General features: G+C 33.3%; 1 protein-coding gene and 2 long non-coding RNA genes across 3 annotated transcripts; all 3 read left to right on the forward strand.

The window, feature by feature from the left end:
* The first annotated feature begins 1810 nt into the window (after positions 1 to 1810).
* On the forward strand, positions 1811 to 2027 carry LOC133784042 (uncharacterized). The gene is made up of 2 exons (XR_009871094.1): positions 1811 to 1840; positions 1960 to 2027. It is a non-coding gene; the product is annotated as an uncharacterized LOC133784042 (long non-coding RNA).
* A 1475-nt stretch (positions 2028 to 3502) lies between these two features.
* LOC133785132 (uncharacterized) lies at positions 3503 to 4867 on the forward strand. Its single transcript, XM_062224388.1, has one exon. The coding sequence runs from the start codon at positions 3503 to 3505 to the stop codon at positions 4865 to 4867; it is 1365 nt and encodes a 454-aa protein (XP_062080372.1).
* Positions 4868 to 10619: 5752 nt separating this feature from the next.
* Positions 10620 to 11160, forward strand: LOC133784043 (uncharacterized). The gene is made up of 3 exons (XR_009871095.1): positions 10620 to 10856; positions 10939 to 10986; positions 11082 to 11160. It is a non-coding gene; the product is annotated as an uncharacterized LOC133784043 (long non-coding RNA).
* Positions 11161 to 19946: the final 8786 nt, after the last annotated feature.

The raw sequence follows: 19946 nt of genomic DNA on the forward strand, positions 1-19946 counted from the left end.
CCAGATTTTAGACCCAATAAAATAAATTCTGAACCAAAATTCTCTCTGGTATGATTTGGTGAGACAAACTATGGGGACTGGGGAGCCAGATCTATATAAATTTTATTAACTACCCAATTAAGTCAATTGTAGAATACAAACCAAAAATCAGCAAAATCTAATAGATACGAATAAAAACAGTTACGAAATATTGCATCCTCTTCACACTCACTGCTATCTGACTTGGTCCTGAAAAACTCTCTAGTGATTGCTCAGTGTTCCCACTTCCCATCATAAACCCAAAACCAACTCTCTGCAAACCTCGCTCCGCAATCTGCAAAAGGGCAACTCTCTTCTGCTCGCTATTCACCTTCAACCTCTTCTCCACAGCTTCCTTCTCCAACAAGGCTGCTCTCAGCAAATTGTTGGTATCTCTATTCTCCTCTGTCAAACTCACCACACTATTCTCCAACTCCCTCTTCTCCTTCTTCCTCAATTATTTGTACTCATTCACCTTCTCTTCAGCCTCAGAAGCAAGTCTTGTAACTACCAATAGCTCTTCAGTCAATTCCAATTCCAAACGCATTGAATCACTCTTTTCTATGCCTTTAATGAACTTGACATCATCATCATCATCAGTTTTTTCTACAGCCACATTTTTTATGATCCTTTCCAAGCTCACATTTGCTGATGAAAGAGACTCCAAGCATTTAGACAAAATCTCATTGCTTTGCTCTCTCTTCATTTCCATGTCTTCAATTCTCTCCCTGAAAATTTCAACTTCCTTTTCAAGTTTTTTCCAATTGTGCCCTAATGATTTGTCTCCCAAGCATCTTTTGAGTTGGCTTTGCTCAAAAAAAGAAGAAAAATTGGCCTCTTTTACTTGTCGATCTTCAACCCAAATACAGTGCTTGCTCTTCATACTCTTTTTTTTTTCCCCTGAATTCTTAGGAAAAAAGGAAAGGAAAAACGGAAAGGAAAGAAAGAAAGAAAACTTCACCCCCTAAATTCTCTTCATTGGTTCTCCGCATTTCATCTCTATCAGGTATCTAATGTTACTCTTCCATATCTATGTTTTGATTAATCTAATTTATGTATATCAACATTTGGGTTTTCAAGAAATTTCTGAGCTGAGATTCTCGTAGGTGAAATGAAATTAAGTCAATTTTTGGTGGAGTTGGTTTCTTAGAGGTTTCTCTCGTGATGAAATGATGGGATTATTTATTTGTTCTGAATTATTTTTTATCAAATAGACAATTTCTGGGCTGTTGAAAAATATTTTACTTGTTTTTTGTTCTTTTGATTTTGATTTATACATTTATAAGCCAATACTTTGTATGTAAACTAACTAAAGCAATATTGGCATATTATCTACTTTCTTATATGAGTTTGCTCTATTTTTGTCATATACTCTATGATGAGTTCTATTTAATATCCAAATATAAAGGTAAAGTGAGCTATTTCATTCTACTTGGAGTGAATTATATGGTACTAATTAAAGAAAACAAATCAAAACTATGATTGGATTCAGAAAACTTAAAGTTGTACTTCCATCTTAAAGTTATCTACCAACTTTGATACAAGAACACTTGATGGGCACTAAATTGTTTCTCTCTCTCTTTACTGTTTTCTGGCTGGAATTGAATTCTGGGTTGATTGGTCTGGATTTTATTGCTGTTTTTTTCTCTGAATTACTGGGTTAGCAATTGTTTGAAGCAGGAAGATCTTATCAGTTTTGCCTAATGATAAAAGCAGTTTATATGAGTTCTGTTTCAATCCTTTCAGGACCACAAGAGTACAATAAAAGCAATTTACACGGGTTCTGAATTTCTGGAGAGTGTTTTTGCTGGTGTTGAAGTTGGTATAGTGTTTCTGTACTTGGCATTTTTTGTTCATACTAGTTCGTAACTGTCCTTTATGCCTTAACAAGCTTAAATGATCATTTATTCTGCTGGACTAATCCTGAATATTGATGCACAGGCTCGATGCTTATTTGTTTCGTCGATTTCAGTTATTCAGGATTCACTCCACGAACATAAACAACGGGTGGACTTGCCAAAAAGTAAGTGTTATGTTTATGGATAGTTTCCCTTGATATCAATGTACAAAATGTGTCTGTGCATGCATGTTTTCATGTCACTCAAACTACATCATGCAGCAAGAACAAGAATATTCACAAGCTCATTCCCTCCCTCCCAATACTATTACAATTTTTTTTGGTCACTGTTGTATATGCAAAAACAATCAATAGAATATTCTTTAGATATTTTAATTAATTTCTTCTTTTTGTAGAGAAAGAAAGAAAGATAAAACTTGTTCTAATTGTAGCTTAAATATTAGGATATTAATGTTTATGCATTTTTGTTGAGTGTTCTACAATTCTAACATCTACTAGTCTTCCTAAAAAAAATAGTTGTTGGGTTTATTATATCTGTGTATTTATATGTATTGAAAGAATGTTAGCTACTTGTTGTCTTTGGTTGATTTGTGTTGAATTTCATTTTCTTATCTATAGTATTTACAAGTTATATTAAATATAAGAAAGTGAAACTAATTTTCATTTCCATTAAAGATATTTGGTTTCGTTTGTCTATTAATTGTTTTAATGTTTGCACAATAACTCTCTCCTTTGCTCATTATTGTATTCTCTCAAACTTGTTCCTCATATTTTTTTTAATCCTATTGAAACATATTGTGCATTGTTGCAGGTACTTTTCCTTCGGATAAAGAGAGAAGACATTTCTACCTTAGGTTAAAGAGAGAGAGAGAAGACATTTCTGTAGAGCATCAGGTTTAATCCTTAATGGGCTTATATGCTTATAGAGATTGAATGATCTTATTTGTTTGTTATTCTGTTTAAATCAAACTTGAACTAAATTTATTGTTTGTATTGGTATTATCTCTTGTTCTAAATGTTATACTCATGATCAAATAACGAAGTCAGTAGTTAAAAGGAAACTCTTTCTCAAAACTAGAACAACATATTCAATGGCACATTTAAATAAATGTGTAGAGTGCAGAATGTAATGTTAGTAAAAACAGAAGTGAACCAAAATGAATATAGCCCAGAAAACTAAATAGAGAAGAAGAAAAGAAATAATGAAACCAACACAAGAATTATATTGGTTGAAGAACAAAGATCACTGTGATCTTTGTCTCTACTCCAGTTTCGAACTTGATCTCATATTCTTTATTGAACAATTGATAAAGTATGAATCCTATAAGGCAAATAAATTTATAAACAACTAAATATCTTTGTCCTTTTTTCTCTTGATCTGATTTTTTTTTTTTTTTTTATTATGAAGAAGACTAGGACTTATATAGCTAGCTTAGATAGCAGCTAAGTGAAGAAAATGTTGAACAAAAATTGGGTGAAACTAAACAGGTATTATTTCAAAAATATCTTTAAATTTCAAGTAATATTGAAGGCCTAAGAAAATATATTAAGGTTAATCTCTTCTTTTTTTTTTAAATATGTAGAGCTACAAAAGAGTACACGGATGCGGCATGGGACTTTGTGAAAATGGTAGAAAGAAATTATGGTTTTCCAAATAAAATTATCTGTCCTTGTAAGAAGTGTCGAAACTTAAAGCATCATTGTGTTGATGATGTTTTTGAGCACTTAGTTATAACCGGAATGGATCCAACTTATCGTATTTGGGTTCACCATGGAGAGCAACCCATTGATACTCAAGTTGACGAAGTTTCGAATGATATGGATGCATTTGATTTATACACGACTGCTGCCATGGATGATGTGGACAATAATATAGGTTGTGGAGGTGGTGAAGACGATGAATTTGTTAACGAAGATCTTCAAAAGAAGTTGGAGGATGAGGAAACTCCTTTATATGAAGGGAGTGAGAAATACACAAAACTTTCATCAATTGTAGCTTTATATAGGTTGAAGAATCTGAATGGTTGGACAGACAAAAGTTTTACAAAGCTTTTAGAACTCCTTTGTGATATGTTTCCCAAAAACAATGTACTTCCTGATTCCATGTACTCAGTTAGGAAATTTTTGAGAAATTTCGATTTGAAATATGAAAAGATTGATGCTTGTATTAATGATTGTTGCTTATTTAGAAAGGAGAAGGCTAAAATGGATGTTTGTCCAAAGTGTAGTGTTTCTAGATGGAAAGTTGATAAACACACAAAGAATGTTAAAGTTGGTGAGGCTGCCAAAGTTTTGAGGTATTTTCCGATAATACCCCGATTGAAAAGATTGTTTAGATCAAAAGAAATGGCTGAAAACTTAAGGTGGCATTTCACTCATAAAAGTATTGATGGGAAGATGCGACATCCAGTGGATACACCTGCTTGGGATTCCATTAATGAAAGAGGGCCAGAGTTTAATCTTGAACCACGCAACCTTAGGCTCGGACTAGCTGCTGATGGAATTAACCCCTATAAAAGTCTAAGCTCCACTTATAGTTGTTGGCCAGTGATGCTTGTTATCTATAATTTACCACCTTGGTTGTGCATGAGGGACGAAAATACATTTTTGTCATTATTGATTCCAGGTCGTAAACAACCTGGAAACGATATTGATATTTATTTGGAGCCTCTTATTGAAGACTTAAACAAATTGTGGAATAATGGAGTGCATACTTATGATGCATTCGACAAAAGCTTCTTCAATTTGAAGGCAATGTTGTTGTGGACAATAAACGATTTTCCTGCATATGGAAATCTTGCTGGGTGTACAACCAAAGGCAAGACAGCTTGCCCGATTTGTGGTAATGATACATGTGCAACTAGGCTGAAACATAGTAAAAAAATTTCATACCAAAATACTAGGAGATTTCTCCCGTTTGATCATCCATATCGGTCTAAGAAAGCATGGTTCAATGGAGCTACAGAAGAAAGGGGCCCCCCTAAAGTTTGAGTGGTAGTGAAATTGTTGAAGAACTAAATCAAATTACCAACGATTTTGGAAAAAATATGAATCCCAAAAAAAGGAGTCGGGATAATAAGGTGGAAGGAATGTGGAAGAAGAAATCTATATTTTTCAATCTACCATATTGGGAGGTTAGTTTAATATATTTTGAAGTTATTTAAAATTGAAAGTTTAAGCTTATAAAATGTAACTTCAATTTGTTGATGATGTGTCTTTAATCTTTGTAGGTTTTGTTAGTTCGTCATAATTTGGATGTTATGCATATAGAAAAAAATGTGTGTGATAGTATTATTAGCACATTGTTGGGCTTGAATGGAAAATCCAAAGATCATCTTAATGCTCGATTGGATTTAAAGGATTTGGGTATCAAGAAGGCCTTGCATCCGGTGGAGAAAGATGGGATTATACGACTTCCAGCAGCATCTTACACACTTTCTAGATCAGAGAAGACAATGTTTTGCCAAAGGTTATTTGATTTAAAGTTACCTGATGGTTATAGCTCAAACATTAGTAACTGTGTAGTAGTTGAGGAACGTAAGTTGATGGGGCTTAAGTCTCATGATTTCCATGTCTTAATGCAACAATTGCTGGTAGTGGCCATTCGAGGATTGATGGAGGATGGTCCAAGAGAGGCAATTATAAGACTTAGCAAATTTTTTAATGGAATATGCCAACATGTGGTTGACGTAAAAGAAATCATAGAATTGGAAGCAGAAGTAGTTGAAACAATTTGTATGTTTGAAAGATATTTTCCTCCTTCATTCTTCGACTCTATGGTACATTTAGTTGTTCACCTTGGACGAGAAGTGTTATTATGTGGTCCTGTTCAATTTCGATGGATGTATCACTTTGAAAGGTAAATATTTTTAGTTACCTTTCAATAGTATAACATGAATTTCCCTTAACTAATGAGGAAGGTTCCTTCTTTATTTGTAGATATATGAAGTTACTTAAAGGGTATGTGATGCAACCTACACATCCCGAAGCATCTATTGCTGAACGTTACATTGCAGATGAGTCAATGCGCTTTTGTGCATCATTTTTGAAACAATCTAATGACGAAGGTTCCTTCATTGGACGTAACGAATATAATGATAGTGATGTGATACTTGAAGGTCGTCCACTTCATCGTGGTGTAACTGTTACACTAAATGATAAGGATCTAGCTAGTGCACATCGCTATGTATTATTCAATTTAGCTGTCACAGAGCAATATTTAGAGTGAGTGGATAAACTTATTATCTTCTAATTTCACTGTCGCTTAATTATTGATGGTGATTAATTTTTTTTTAAAATATAGGATGCATCTACAAGAACTAAAAAAGAATAACAATACTTTAAGAACCAATCACACTCTACTTTGGAAACAACATACTGAGCTTTTTCCCTTGTGGTTAGAAGAAAAGGTATGGGCCAATAATTTTTAACATAGCATCAAATTTGTATTAATCTGAAATTACGATTAAATTATGTGATAAAAATGTTTCCTTCTGTAGTTTTCTACTGCAGAATTTGATGCTATGTTATCAAGATTGGCACATGGTCCTCGTAAAGCAGTCATATCCTATAAGGGATATGTTATTAATGGGCAGCGATTTCATACTAAGGATGCAGAGAGAACGACACAAAATAGTGGTGTTTATATGGAAGCAACAACGATGTGTAGATCTAGTGCTAAAGATGATGCACAATTGGCTGATGTTGTAGGATATTATGGGTTAATTAATCAGATTATACTCTTGGACTATTACAGTTTTCATATCCCTTTATTTAGGTGCAATTGGGCACATGTTGGCAAGGGTGTAAAGAAGGTTGATTGGTATACTCTTGTAAACCTACACCAAGGACAAAAATAGTTTATTAGAGAACCATTCATACTTGCTTCACAAGCTAAACAGATATTTTACGCAAGGGAGAATGAAAATTCAAATTGGTATATTGTGTTAAAGGCTCCACCAAGAGGACACTACGAATCCGAAATATATGATGACCAACATGATGAGAATCCGATTGCTCAAAGTTAAAAAGTACAACATTTTCTTATTAATCATAAAATGTATAGTCATTACTTTTTTATGATTTTTTTTTATTATTGTACTTATTAAGTTTCTTGAACTGCTTTAAAAATTGTTTCCTTAACTTGAGCATTGTGATTGTCATATTTAAAATACATGTTTTTGTATGATGCAAATTTAGTGCATATTTCAAATTACTTTTAACTAAATCTCTTAATCTCTTAATCTTATACAGGTACAATATGGAGACTAGAAAAAAGAAGCAGGATGGAAGTTTAGTCAATGAAAAGGATGGAGGTTTAGTCAATGAAAAGGAGGTTGGATCACCTTCAACTCAAGTTCACTTGCAACCTGGTGCTTTGAAAGCAATTGTGGCAGAAAAGAGGAGGCAATTAGCAGCTAAGTTTGGAAAGTTGGCAGAGAAGAAGAAATCGAAGCTTCGTTTTGCATCCTCTACTAAAGTTGTAATGGATTCACCACCTGCATCTAAAAGATCTTATGAAGCAGCGTTTGGTATAAATCCAACAAATGAGGATGACAACGAAGATGAAAACATGTCCCCACAACGAGCAACTGCGTTAGGTAGAACCCAAGCAACATCTCCACTCCACAACCTGAACAAAACAAGAAGATCTCTGCGCCATTTTGTTGACAATGATTTTGAAGATGATTTTAACACTCCACAAAAGAATTCAGAAACTATGATGAACGAGTCACCCAAGTCTAGGTTGATTAGGCCATCAACCAAAGGTTCTCCTGCTGCTAATACAAGGTCCTCCCATCGCCAATCTATTGCTCATGAAGAAGATGTGCCTCTCAATAATAATCAGGAAGAATTTCTAGTTAACTCTACAGAGCATGTCACTCAAAACAAAAGAAAAAGAGGCCCAACAAAGCTGAAAGGTATTGCTCTCCAACCTGATGGTCGTATTACTGTAAGGTTTAATGCAAGAGGGCAAGCTGTAGGGGAAGACTCGGTTAGTCTTTCATCATTTATAGGTCCTCTTGTAAGGGAACTTGTACCATACACAATAGCTGATTGGCGAAAGGTTCCAAAATCAATGAAAGATATTTTGTGGTCAACAATCCAGGTTCTAAACTTATATTTATTCATGTGTTAAAAGATAAAAATTTTAGGTGAATACTCATAAATTAATATTTAATGTGAATGCAGACAAGGTATAAGGTGGGCAAAGATTGGGAACGAGACTGGTGTATGAAAGTAATGGGAGACCTGTGGAGATCTTCCAAGTCCAGGCTAGTTACTAAGCTGAACGAGCTACCAAATGAACAAGAACGACTAAAATTAAAGCCTGATAATATCAAATCAGAAACTGAATGGAGAGTATTTGTGCGTGAAAAAACCAGTAAACAATTTCAGGTAACCAAAATTTCGATATATGTATTATATAGATTCTGCTTATTACAAATAAATTGGGTACCATACTTATTTCAGTTTGGTTTATTATCAGGAGAAAGATTGAGAAAAAAAAATACTCATTGCTTACTTAGCTGTTACATCTCTTATATTGATGAATTATAGTTTTAATGCTTTTGGTATCTATAATCATGGTGTTCACTATAAACAGTAGCAGGTTTAATTTTCATTAAAGTTGTATTTAGCAAAAGAAGTTCATTATTCTTTTGCACTTGCTGCTAAGGTTGTTTATAGTACACATTAAGTTATGCTTTCCCTTGTATTTAAAAATTGAATTGAGTATATATATATATATAAATGTATATATTTGAGCAATAGTTACACTGTCATTTAAAACTTGAACTGAATATATATATTCTATTTAATATATATAGAAAATTTTGAGTGCATAAATAGAATAAACAATAAGAAGACATATTCTATTTCAACCCTTAAGGAGACTGAATGGAGTGTTTGGGAAGGGGGCAGGATTTTGTTGGTATAATAAATATAATGAGGTCAGTCAAGTCAGGTTATGCATTACTTGAGGGCATAAATATAATTTTTTGTTGGTTAACTCATTTTTTGCCTTTAGAAGTAGGAAAACGACTGGCCTATATTATGGTAGAGAGTTTGCCTGTTAGCTGTACATGTAGAGACTACTAGCTGTACGCATTATTGATGGAAAAGATTGCATGACATTGCTAAAGGGTCAATATAGAGATCTTGGGTTTATAGTTTAAGATGTCATAGTTTGATGTATTTTGTATTTTTGCTCAATCATATTTATCAATTTGGTAATGCAATACAATCAATCAGTAAAAATAATCATATTCAGGAACTTAATTGTTATATTTTATAATTTAGGAACTAATTTACTAAATCAAATAGTTTAAGAGGCTGTTATGCTAATTTTTTTATTTTTGAACTTGTTACACTCGATGAAAATATTGTGAGGAATGAATTTGATGTAAAAGTATAACAGACAAAATACCCTTAAACTGAATGGAGAGACTTTGTATAATTATGAAACCTTGGTTTCTTCTAATGGGGTGTTTGAGCTAGAATTCTTCAGTTCTGGTGATTCAAGCAATGAGTACATAGGAATCTGGTTTAAGAATGATAAGGACAAGAAGGCAGTTTGGGTTGCAAAAAGAGCAAGTCAACCAAGGGTGTAGTTTCTTTTGTCATGGCTTAGTCCTGATGATCCAGATAAAGGTTCTTTTTTTAAGGCTTTCACAGAGAAAACAAAACCCAGTTCAATATCTGGTTAGGTGAAAATGTTTATCAAGAGATTGGATAAGTAAGATATTTTTTTCTTGGTGTTATGGAGTATATAATATTCTTATTCTAGAACAATGCATTATGCTATATCAGTCAATTAAAACTATTTCAGGTCTGATCAAATTAAGGCAGTAGAAATCCTTAGTAGTTTCTGCATAATCTTAGCAACATTAGATTGTCTTGGCTTGATATGCACATATGAAAGTTAAACTCTATTGGCCTCAAGAGCTGCATTGAGACTACAATTATGGTTAGTTTTTAGAATATCTTTATGCTCTAAATTTGAACTCTTGCAACCACAAACAAATTTCAGATTCCAAATTTACAATTGGCTTAATTGTATTCAAATTATGTGAGCAGTTGCTGCCCTGTTTTCATGAAACTTTTGTACTTTAAATGATTTATTTTTTTCCAATTCTCTTCTTGAAAATGTGTTGCTGGAGTGTTTACTGTTGGAGTGTTTATTACATACTCTTTTCTTTGCTGCCATAGTTACTGTTTTATTGTTGAAAAACTATTATGTGTACTGTGTTTACTGTTTTATTGCTAGAATACTGGTTTAGTTTTTTTGTTTTACTGCTGGAGTGTTTGGTATTATATATGTTCAATCGCTGGTTCATTTCTTATTTATTTTAGGCGATTAGCAATAAGTTTAAAGAGATGAGGAAGAAACAACTCCTACATACATGCAGCAGGAGAGGATATGCTCGAACAATGGATGACATGGTAAAAATTTAATAAATATTTTTGGTAGCTAAACATAAGAAAATATATGTTCTCTTTCTGAAAAATGTACTTGGAAACAGAGTAGGGAAAGTTCAAAACCTGTAACAAGAGTTCAAGCTTTCTTAAAGACACACACAAAGAAGAATGGTGAACCTGTGAATGCTCAAGCTGCTGAAGTTATTGTAAGTAATTTACCCTTTGTTTGTAGAAACATATGTATTTGTATGTACATAGACTTATTTAACAGTCAACTTGAAATGATTTATAGGAGAAGCTACAAGTTCTTGCAAATGAAAAACCAGATTCATGCACAACACAGAATACTGTACAAGATGCTCTCACTATCATATTTGGTCCTGACAAGAATGGTAGATCATTAGCTAATGGGAGGGGAGTAACTAATACAAAGTTAGCTATTCTAAGAGCAAGAGATGACCATATTTCACAATTGGAATCAAGTCAATGTGAGATGAAGAATAAAATGTCTGAGATGATGAATCTTATTAATACTATTGCAAAAAGTGTAAACATTCAGGTAAATTAAATTAATTGACTTCTGTTTATTTTACTCTATTCATTGAAAATTATAAATGACTAAATTATTCTCAAACTTGTAGGGGTTTACTCAACCAAGTGAAGCGGAGTCACACATGCCTTCTCCTATGGTAACTACAATTTTAATTACTACCTATCATTTCACTTTTAATTTTTTAAGTATCAATATTATCTATAAATAAATATATGTTTTATCATGTAACAGAGTGTTAATAATCTGAAGTTCACTCCTGAAAACAATGCTTGCAATTTACTTGATTGGAATGGAAGTGGAGAAATTGTTGCAGAAGGTCGATGGTCTTCTAGTGATCCTTTATGTGAGGTGCATCATCTTCGTCTTGGGCCTAATGCAATGAGATTTTGGGTTGATGTTGCTAAGAAACCTACTGCATATTTATGGAGACCAACATCACATATGAGTACAATTGAAGAAGCGGTTGGTTGCACTGTTGCTTGGCCTTCTAATAAAGTTACAATGAGGTAAAATTTCATGCAACTTAAAAATTATTTATAAATAGTACAACAAATCAGCTGTAGTAACTAATTATATCATCAAAATATATAGGAAATGAACATAATGGATGAAATTCAATTGTTTCTTGGTAGATATCTTTGGTACGTATCTTTGCATAAAATTAACTAATGAATGAACATGTGTTTTCAACTATTTTGGCTACATTTGTTTTCTTAATTTTATATATTTTTCACTCTTACAGGTGCACAACTAATGAATGAAGTGTAATATTTTGGAGGGACGCCCATGATCAACAAATTATGAATCAGTTTGTTTTAAAACTTTTGCTTATGTACTTTGTCTTGCAATATACTCGTACTTTTGGGATATTGATATTTTAGCTTTATGTAGCGAACATATTAAGAATATTTGAATTTATGTTAAGGTATAATTTTTAATGTGTTATATGTTTATCATTTGTTGCAATTATTCATATGTTAAAAGATAAAAAAATATAAAAGTTTTTGTTATGCCATGAAATTGTTCATATGACAATTAATAAATGTTAGGAAAATGATTAATGATAACAATTTTAAAAACGCTATTAAAAGTAAGGATGATTACAAACAAAAAATGCTATGTCTGATTACTAATTACATTTTCAAAATGCTATTACATATCTTTACAAAACGTTTGAAAAATGCTATTAAAAGTAAGGATAATTACAAACATAAAACGCTACGACTGATAACTAATTACATTCTTAAAACGCTATTGTATATCTTTACATAACAATTTAAAAACGCGATCCACAGTAAGTACGACTACAAACACAAAACGCTACGACTTATAATTAATTGCATTTTAAAAACGCTATTGAATATCTTCACATAACGTTTTAAAAACGCTATTAAAAGTAAGTATTTTCAATTTAACATAATCAATGACTACATACATAAAACGCTATGACTGACATATAATTATATTTTTAAAACGATATTATATATCTTTCAATAGAATTTTTACATCACAATTTAAAAACGCTATAAAAAGGTCCAGACCTTTAATAACATGGGATAATATAGCGTTTGTAATAACGCTATCGTTTGTTAAAGACAGCGTTTTAAAAACGCTATGGAATGCAGTTTTTCTTGTAGTGATTTAAGATTTAAGTTATGTTTTATTTTTAAAACAATGGGATCCCATGCCCCGAATTTTATGTATTTCAACATTTACTTTATAGTTTTTAATAAAGTTGTGTATGTTTTCTTAAGAATAGTGTCTATGTATAAGCAGTTTTAATGGTCCAAAGTCTAGAATTAGTTGGGTCATTACAGTCACGCAATCCGTTGAATCCCTTCATCCTTAATACACAAGCCAAGCTACCAAGAATCCTTCTGCCTCCATATCTATTTTCCTGCATCACATTAAAAAATAAAGGAGTGAGCCTAATGCCCAGCAAGGAAAATCTACTTACACATATAAGCATAAAACTATATCATAAACATATACTATAAAACATATTACTATAAAAAAAAAACATATATATCCCGTAGGACTACAATGGCCATCATTCTTCTTGGGGCTTGCTAGCTAGGCAATCATATGCCCATAAATTTACGGGGCTTGTTATCTAAAAAAGTCATATAAATTTATGGGGCTCTTTATCTAAACAAATCATATGCCCAAGGAATATATTATTGGGGCTTGTTATCTAAACAAGTTATATGCTTGTTATCTAAACAAATTATATGCCTGTTATCTAAACAAATTAAATGCTTGTTATCTAAACAAATCATATACTCAAGGACTAAAAACATATCATACATATACATATCATAGCATAAACATATCAAAACATAAAATCACATAAAATCTATCCTATTTTCCTTACCAACACCGAGATATTTGAGAACAAGGACGGGATTTGGAACATTCCTAAAACCAACAATAAGAATGGTGAGTATTTCTAAAGAAAAGAGATAATAAAGAAGAGAACTTAACCCCTAAGAAGAAGCTTACCAAAAAGAAACCTTAAGTTCAAAGAACTTAAATACCTAACCAAGAATTGAAAACAACGAGTTAGGACTTGAGTAAAGAAAACTAAAGAACCATATAGAAATGAACTTAAGAATAAAAATACCTTTGGATGTACTAGAACCGATCTACACCTCGATATTGAAAACACACTATATCTCACTTCCCAAGGGTTTATAAAGCTTAAGATGATAAATCTTTTATCCCAAACCCAAGTGTATCACTCTATAGTAACCCTAGCAGCTTGAAGGCTCTGAACACAGCTTGAAGAATGAGAAAAATGGCTGGGTACTAGGTCCTATTTATAGAGTTCAAGGAGTAAAAATATCTCGTTTTAGCTTGAATAAAATAATGAATATTAATTTAAAAATATTTGAATATTCATTAAACAGGTGCCCAGGACTCGGTCAAAATCGTTCAGAGGCAAGTCAAGAGGTTAAGGAATGAATCAAGCTCGATTTCTACGAAGTTTGATAACATGCCACTGGAGCCGATATATCGCCTAGGGTAGGTGATATATGGCCCCTACCAGCATATCACAGGTTCGTGTTTTCGTTCGTGCAAAGTCGTCGTGTTTTTTGTATCTTCCGTAGGCGATATATCAGCCTCTATGTTGCGATATATCGACATATGTGATTATATTAAACACGTAATTGCACCTTTTTAGCATAATTTGAATTGGATAAACAACTTTGACTGAGTCATTATACGATCCTAACAGCTGCTGGAAGGTTCTAGAGCTTCTAGATCTTTCTTTTTAATTAAACTATTCATCGAAATACTTAAATCCTTAATAAACATGCACATGACAAATATCATGATCTTATTAGTTCTATCTAAATCTTATAGTATAATAAATGACATATTTATAATCAATTATATTAATCAAACCATATGTTATAATTAATATGCTTAAACTATAGGTTAAACTTATAAAATCTATAGGTGTTGCTACGAGTGTTCAACTAAGTCCTGGCTTGAACCAAAATTCATAGTAACAAACATACTATAACTACTACTATTAAGTATAATTCTGGGACTCTACTGTAGGTGATATATCGCCCCTGGTGCATGATTTTTGAATGTTGATGATTTTTAAATTTAAAAATAGCCTTAACTACTTGGACCTGCCTTTGAACTATTTTGACCGAGTTCTAGGCATCTGTTGAACGAAAATTCAAATCTTTTTCATTTTATATTCATTTATTTATTCAAATTAAAAGGGGTTAGTTTCACTCGTTGAACTCTATAAATAGGACCTAGTACTCAGCCATTTTCTTCATTCTTCAAGTAGACTTCAGAGCCTCCAAGTTGATAAGGTTACTATAGAGAGAAACACTTGGGTTTTGGGTTAAAGGCTTTATCATTCTAAGATTTTCTAAAACATTTGGGAAGTGAGATATAGTGAGATTTTGTATCGAGGTTTAGATCAATTCATAAGATTGTTCAAGGTATTCTTATCCTTAAGTTTAGATCTTCATGTTTCTTTAGTTTTCTTTATTTTCTTTCTTTCGGATCCTAACTCTTGTTTATGATTCTTGATTAGGTATTTAAGTTTCTTGAAACTTAAGGTTCTTTTCGGTAAGTTTCTTCTTGATGGTTTAGTACTCTTTTCATCTTCATTCTTTAGAAATACTCATGGTTTTACTGTTGGATTTTAGGAGTGTTCCAAGCTCGTTCTTGTTCCCAAATATCCTGATTTTCGGTAAGGAAAATAAGATAGATTATATATGCTTATATGTTTATGTTATGATATGTTTTATGCTATAATATATATATGTTTTATAGTCCTTGGGCATATGACTTGCTTAAATAGCAAGCCCCAAGAATATGTTTTATAGTCGCTTAGGTATATGACTTGCTTAGATAGCAAGCCCCAATAATTTTTATCATTTTCATGGTTTAGAGTTATGATTTACCCTACCTCGATTAGTAGACAGAGGACCTAGATGGGTTATCATATACTACCATGTGATCTAACCTACCTCGATTAGTAGACAGAGGACCTAGATGGTTTATCACATGCCATGTTAATGAGTTGATGTCCATTAATATTGTAGTCCTATATGATATATGTTTTTATAGTCATATGTTTTATAGTATATGTATATGATATAGTCTTATGTTTATGATTTATGATTTATGTGTTAGTGGATTTTCCTTCCTAGGCATTAGGCTCACTCCTTTATTTTTAGTTTGATGCAGGAAAATGATTATGGAAGGTGAAAAGATTCATGGCAGCTTGTCTTGTGTGTTAAGGATGAATGGATTGAATGGACTGCGTGTTGATTAGTACTTAAACAATTAAAGTTTATGTTTAATGTTTTATAACAATGGGATCCCATACCATATTTTATATTCACACATTATTTTGTATTTGATACAATATTTTGGGTTTTAAATAAAGTTATGTTATTTCTTATGTTTGTATCAAATTAGTAGCTATGCCTTAGTAGTTTTAATGGTCCGAGGTCTTAGAAATAGTCGGGGCATTACATGTTTGACATAATTGAATCCATTTCATCAACAATTGCCTCCTTCCAAAAAGCGGAGTCCCTAGAGGACATTGCTTCTTTGAAGGTTTTGCGATCATCTTCTATTTGAAGTACTATTGGATGTTTCCAAGTAACTTCCTCATTATCACCTTCAACAAGGTATAGTATCTCTATTGGAGAACACTTCTCATTTGATCCCAAATCTTTGAGCCTTTGGCTCCTTCTTTGCAATTAAGGTTGCTCACCAACTATTCTAGGAGTCTCCTCTTAAGGCTCTCTAGTTTGAGTTGGTTCTAACTTGTTGTCATCGCATGACATGTTCTCAAAGAACTCAACCTCTCTAGATTCAATTATTATATTAAACTCCAAGTCTGATAATCTATAAACTTTTCTATTTTGGGCATAACCCACAAATGCACATCTTATAGCTCTTGGACCCAACTTGGTCCTTTTTGGATCGGTGCTCTTGCAATAAGCAAGACACCCCCACACTTTAAGATAACCAATGTTTGGTTTCTTTCCTATCCATAACTCATATGAAGATATATTATTTTTCTTCATGGGAATACGATTCAAAATATTACAAGCGGATAGCAAGGCTTCACCCCACAAACTAAAATTCAATTTAGAGTGTAATAGCATAGCATTAATCATCTCAAAAAATGTTCTATTCTTTCTTTCCGCTGTACCATTTTGTTGTGGAGTATAAGGGGCTGTGCATTCATAAATTATTCCATATTCTTCACAAAATAAGTTAAATTCATTTGAAAAATATTCACCACCCCTATCACTTCTAAGTATTTTAATTTTCCTTTCAAGTTGATTTTCAACTTCCGCTTTATACACTTTAAACACATCAAATAATTCATCTTTATTTTTTAAGCAAATATAAATATGTGAACCTAGATCAATCATCAATGAAAGTAATAAAATATCTACTTCCTCCTCAAGTCAACATTCCATTAAGTTCACACAAATCACTATGTATCAAATCTAACAACTTAGAGTTTCTTTCAACACTAGGAAAATGTTTCTTTACCATTTTAGATTTAACACATAATTAACATTTTTCATGCTCAACATTATCAAAATCAATTAATCCACATTTGACAGCCCTTTTAATTGTGCTCAATCCTATATGTGCAAGTCTAACATGCCACAAAGTAATAGAATTTGAGTCAAGCGTATAACAACAAGAAAAAGAAACTTTATTGTTCACACGGTCAATAGAAGTACAAAGTTTGAACAAGCCATCACAAGCATATCCCTTTCCCACAAAAACATTGTCTTTAGATAAAATGAGCTTGCTAGAATCTATCACAACCTTGATCCCGGTTTGCCAAGTAAATTGCCACTTACAAGGTTTCTACTCATTTCCAGTACATACAAAACATTGGTGAGTAGGACCTTCTTATCGGATGTGAAGAACAAGTCAATAGTTCCCTTTCCTTCAACCTTGGACCTTTTCTCATTGCCCATTTGGATTTCATGCCCTTCCTTTGAAGATTCAAAGGTCTTGAATAGAAATCTATCATAGGTTACATGAATGGTGGCACAGATATCATACCACCACCCACTCACCTTTCCTTGTATGGCACTAACCTCGCATAGTGTCGCCACTAGCTCCTTTTGGGTTGAGTTAACTTTTGCCTCATTTTTATGGCTCCTCTTGAACCTACAATCTGGCCAGTCTTGCCACACACAAAGAAAGGTCCCTTGGAACTCTTGAATTGCCCCTCATTCTTCTTGGGCCCCAATGGATTTTGTCCTTTTCCCTTGCCATTTCCCTTCCCTTTGTTAGGAGGATTTGCCACAACATTGGCCTTAGAAGTCTCTCCATTGGAATTCTCATAATTCATATCTCTAGAAAGAGATTCCTCCTCAATTCTCAAGTGTTTGAGAATTTCCTCCTAAGAAATATCTTTATTTCTATGGAGCATCTTTTTCTTATAGCCTCTCCATGAAGGAGATAACTTTGCTATAATGGCACCCACAAGAAATTGTTCCAGCCATACAATTTTAAGAGTAGACAATTTGCAGCTCATGAATTTGAGGGAGAAGGGGTTTATCATCATAAAATTTAAATTCCATATATTGAGTAACAAGGAATTTCTTTGTACCTTCCTTTTTCTCTTTGTACTTCTTTTCCAAGGCCTCCCAAATCTCCTTAGCGGTCTTGGTGTTGGTGTAGAGATCGTATAACCTATCTGATAGAGCATTGAGGATGTGACCCCTACAAATTAATTCATCTTCTTTGCGCTTCTTCCTTTCTTTGACAACTTCTTGAGTGTCATCTTCCTTGGGCTCTTCCAAGGCTTTTAGGTCTTTGTCCAAGACATAGAAAACCTTCAAAGTGGTGAGCAAGAATCTAATTTTGTCTTGCCAATGAACAAAGTTAGTCCCATCAAATCTTTCTAATTTAACAAAGTCTTGAGTTATGAATCTCAATGTCGAAAGAGAGTTATATTCTTCCATGATATGCTGTCTCAGATTATTGAGTATTAGAATGTTGGGGGAGAGTGAGATAACACCACCACAAAAAATAGATTCTACACAAAATTTGGATTGGCAGAAACTTAAAAAAGATTAAGAAAGAACATGCAAACCCAAGTAGAACAATGGTGTTCTTCAAGTTTGATGAAGCTTCAAACCCTAGGCAAATTCACCACTTTGAACAGTCCCTTGAGCAAACCAAACATAAACCAAGGCTTATACACATTGTAGAACATTGTCCTAATACTCTATTTCCAAGCCACCATTGATGCTTGAGGCCTTCTCTTGAGGAAATGAGGATTAAGATTGAACAAGTCTTTAACTCTCTAAGTCAAGCGCTTTCTTGGAGTCTTGGAGAAAACTAGAGATTCTTGGAGCTAGAGAGAGAGGGTAGAGAGAGATTGGAGAGAGTGATCGAATCTCCTAAATCACTCTTTTTGACCCTTATATAGAGTAGGCACTGTCATTAGGTCACACCAATAGGATTAGACTAGTAAAACACGTAATTTGGAGCATTTACGTAAATCCACGTAATACAGCAGGCGATGCATCGTTCAGTCAGAGGATCTACCTGTGTTGGTACTGGCAGTAGTACAACCACCGGAGGTTGAGAACATATGGGAATGTAAAGCCCTGGGTAGCCAAGACCATTACACTGTGTGTTTAAAATAGTGTAAGACTTGCTAATCAGGTTGTTTGTACATAATTTTTTTTTTCTAAAGTCATCTAACAGGTTAGGGTTAAAAGATTTTGATTTAAAAATTATTGACTTTCATTAAGACAAAAGTTTGATACATGGGATCCCAAAAATAAGGTTCACATAGCGAAAACAACTCTAAAAAATTAATACAGCTGTAGCCAGTCTAAATGGAAAAATACAAGTTTGAGCTCTAGTTCCTGTAATTCCCTCAGCCGTGGCGGTCAAGCAGCTGTCGATGTACACTCCACCCCCAAAACTCTCCAACTCATGGTTGGTCCAACTTTCCTTTTCCTTTACCTGCACCACGTAGCACCTGTGAGCCAAGGCTTAGCAAGAAAACCATAATCAACAAGCATAGACATCAACAAGAGTATATAACAATATTCAATCCATTCAGTTCAATTAATCAGCAAAATACGAGTATTAAGCTAGGCAACGATAAAAATATACTTTAAAACTTATAACTCAATATGTAATACAAATATTTAGGTATCGATGCCCTTAGGTCAAGCCCTCTGATTATTTAGCTGATTCCGGCTCACTCAGGCCGAGCTGCATTCAATACGCTTATAATCAACCCCGGCTCCCTTAGGCCGTACTTTCACAGTACACATAACAGTCATATAAGTTATAGATCACATACGTTCAATTACAGGGAATCTCAGTCCCGTTCACAACCACATGGGTGCAGTTTTCTTACCTCAAGTTCCGAGCGTAGGAGAAAGAGCGATCCTTAGTCCTTAGCCTTAACAGTAACCCTAGTCACAAGCGATAATGGATAACTATCAAATTATAATCCAATTAAATGTTTTGGAAACAAATACTAGTCTCCAGTACCTCGAATTCTACTAAACCGGGTAGTAGAATTCGTCCTGAGCGCTTAGGTTTAAA

This window comes from Humulus lupulus, chromosome 6 (assembly GCF_963169125.1).
Source record: "Humulus lupulus chromosome 6, drHumLupu1.1, whole genome shotgun sequence".
Lineage (NCBI taxonomy): Eukaryota > Viridiplantae > Streptophyta > Magnoliopsida > Rosales > Cannabaceae > Humulus > Humulus lupulus.

Bases quoted from the DNA above. Each gene is read 5' to 3' on its own strand.
- LOC133785132 (XM_062224388.1), top strand. From the start codon at position 3,503: ATGGTAGAAAGAAATTATGGTTTTCCAAATAAAATTATCTGTCCTTGT.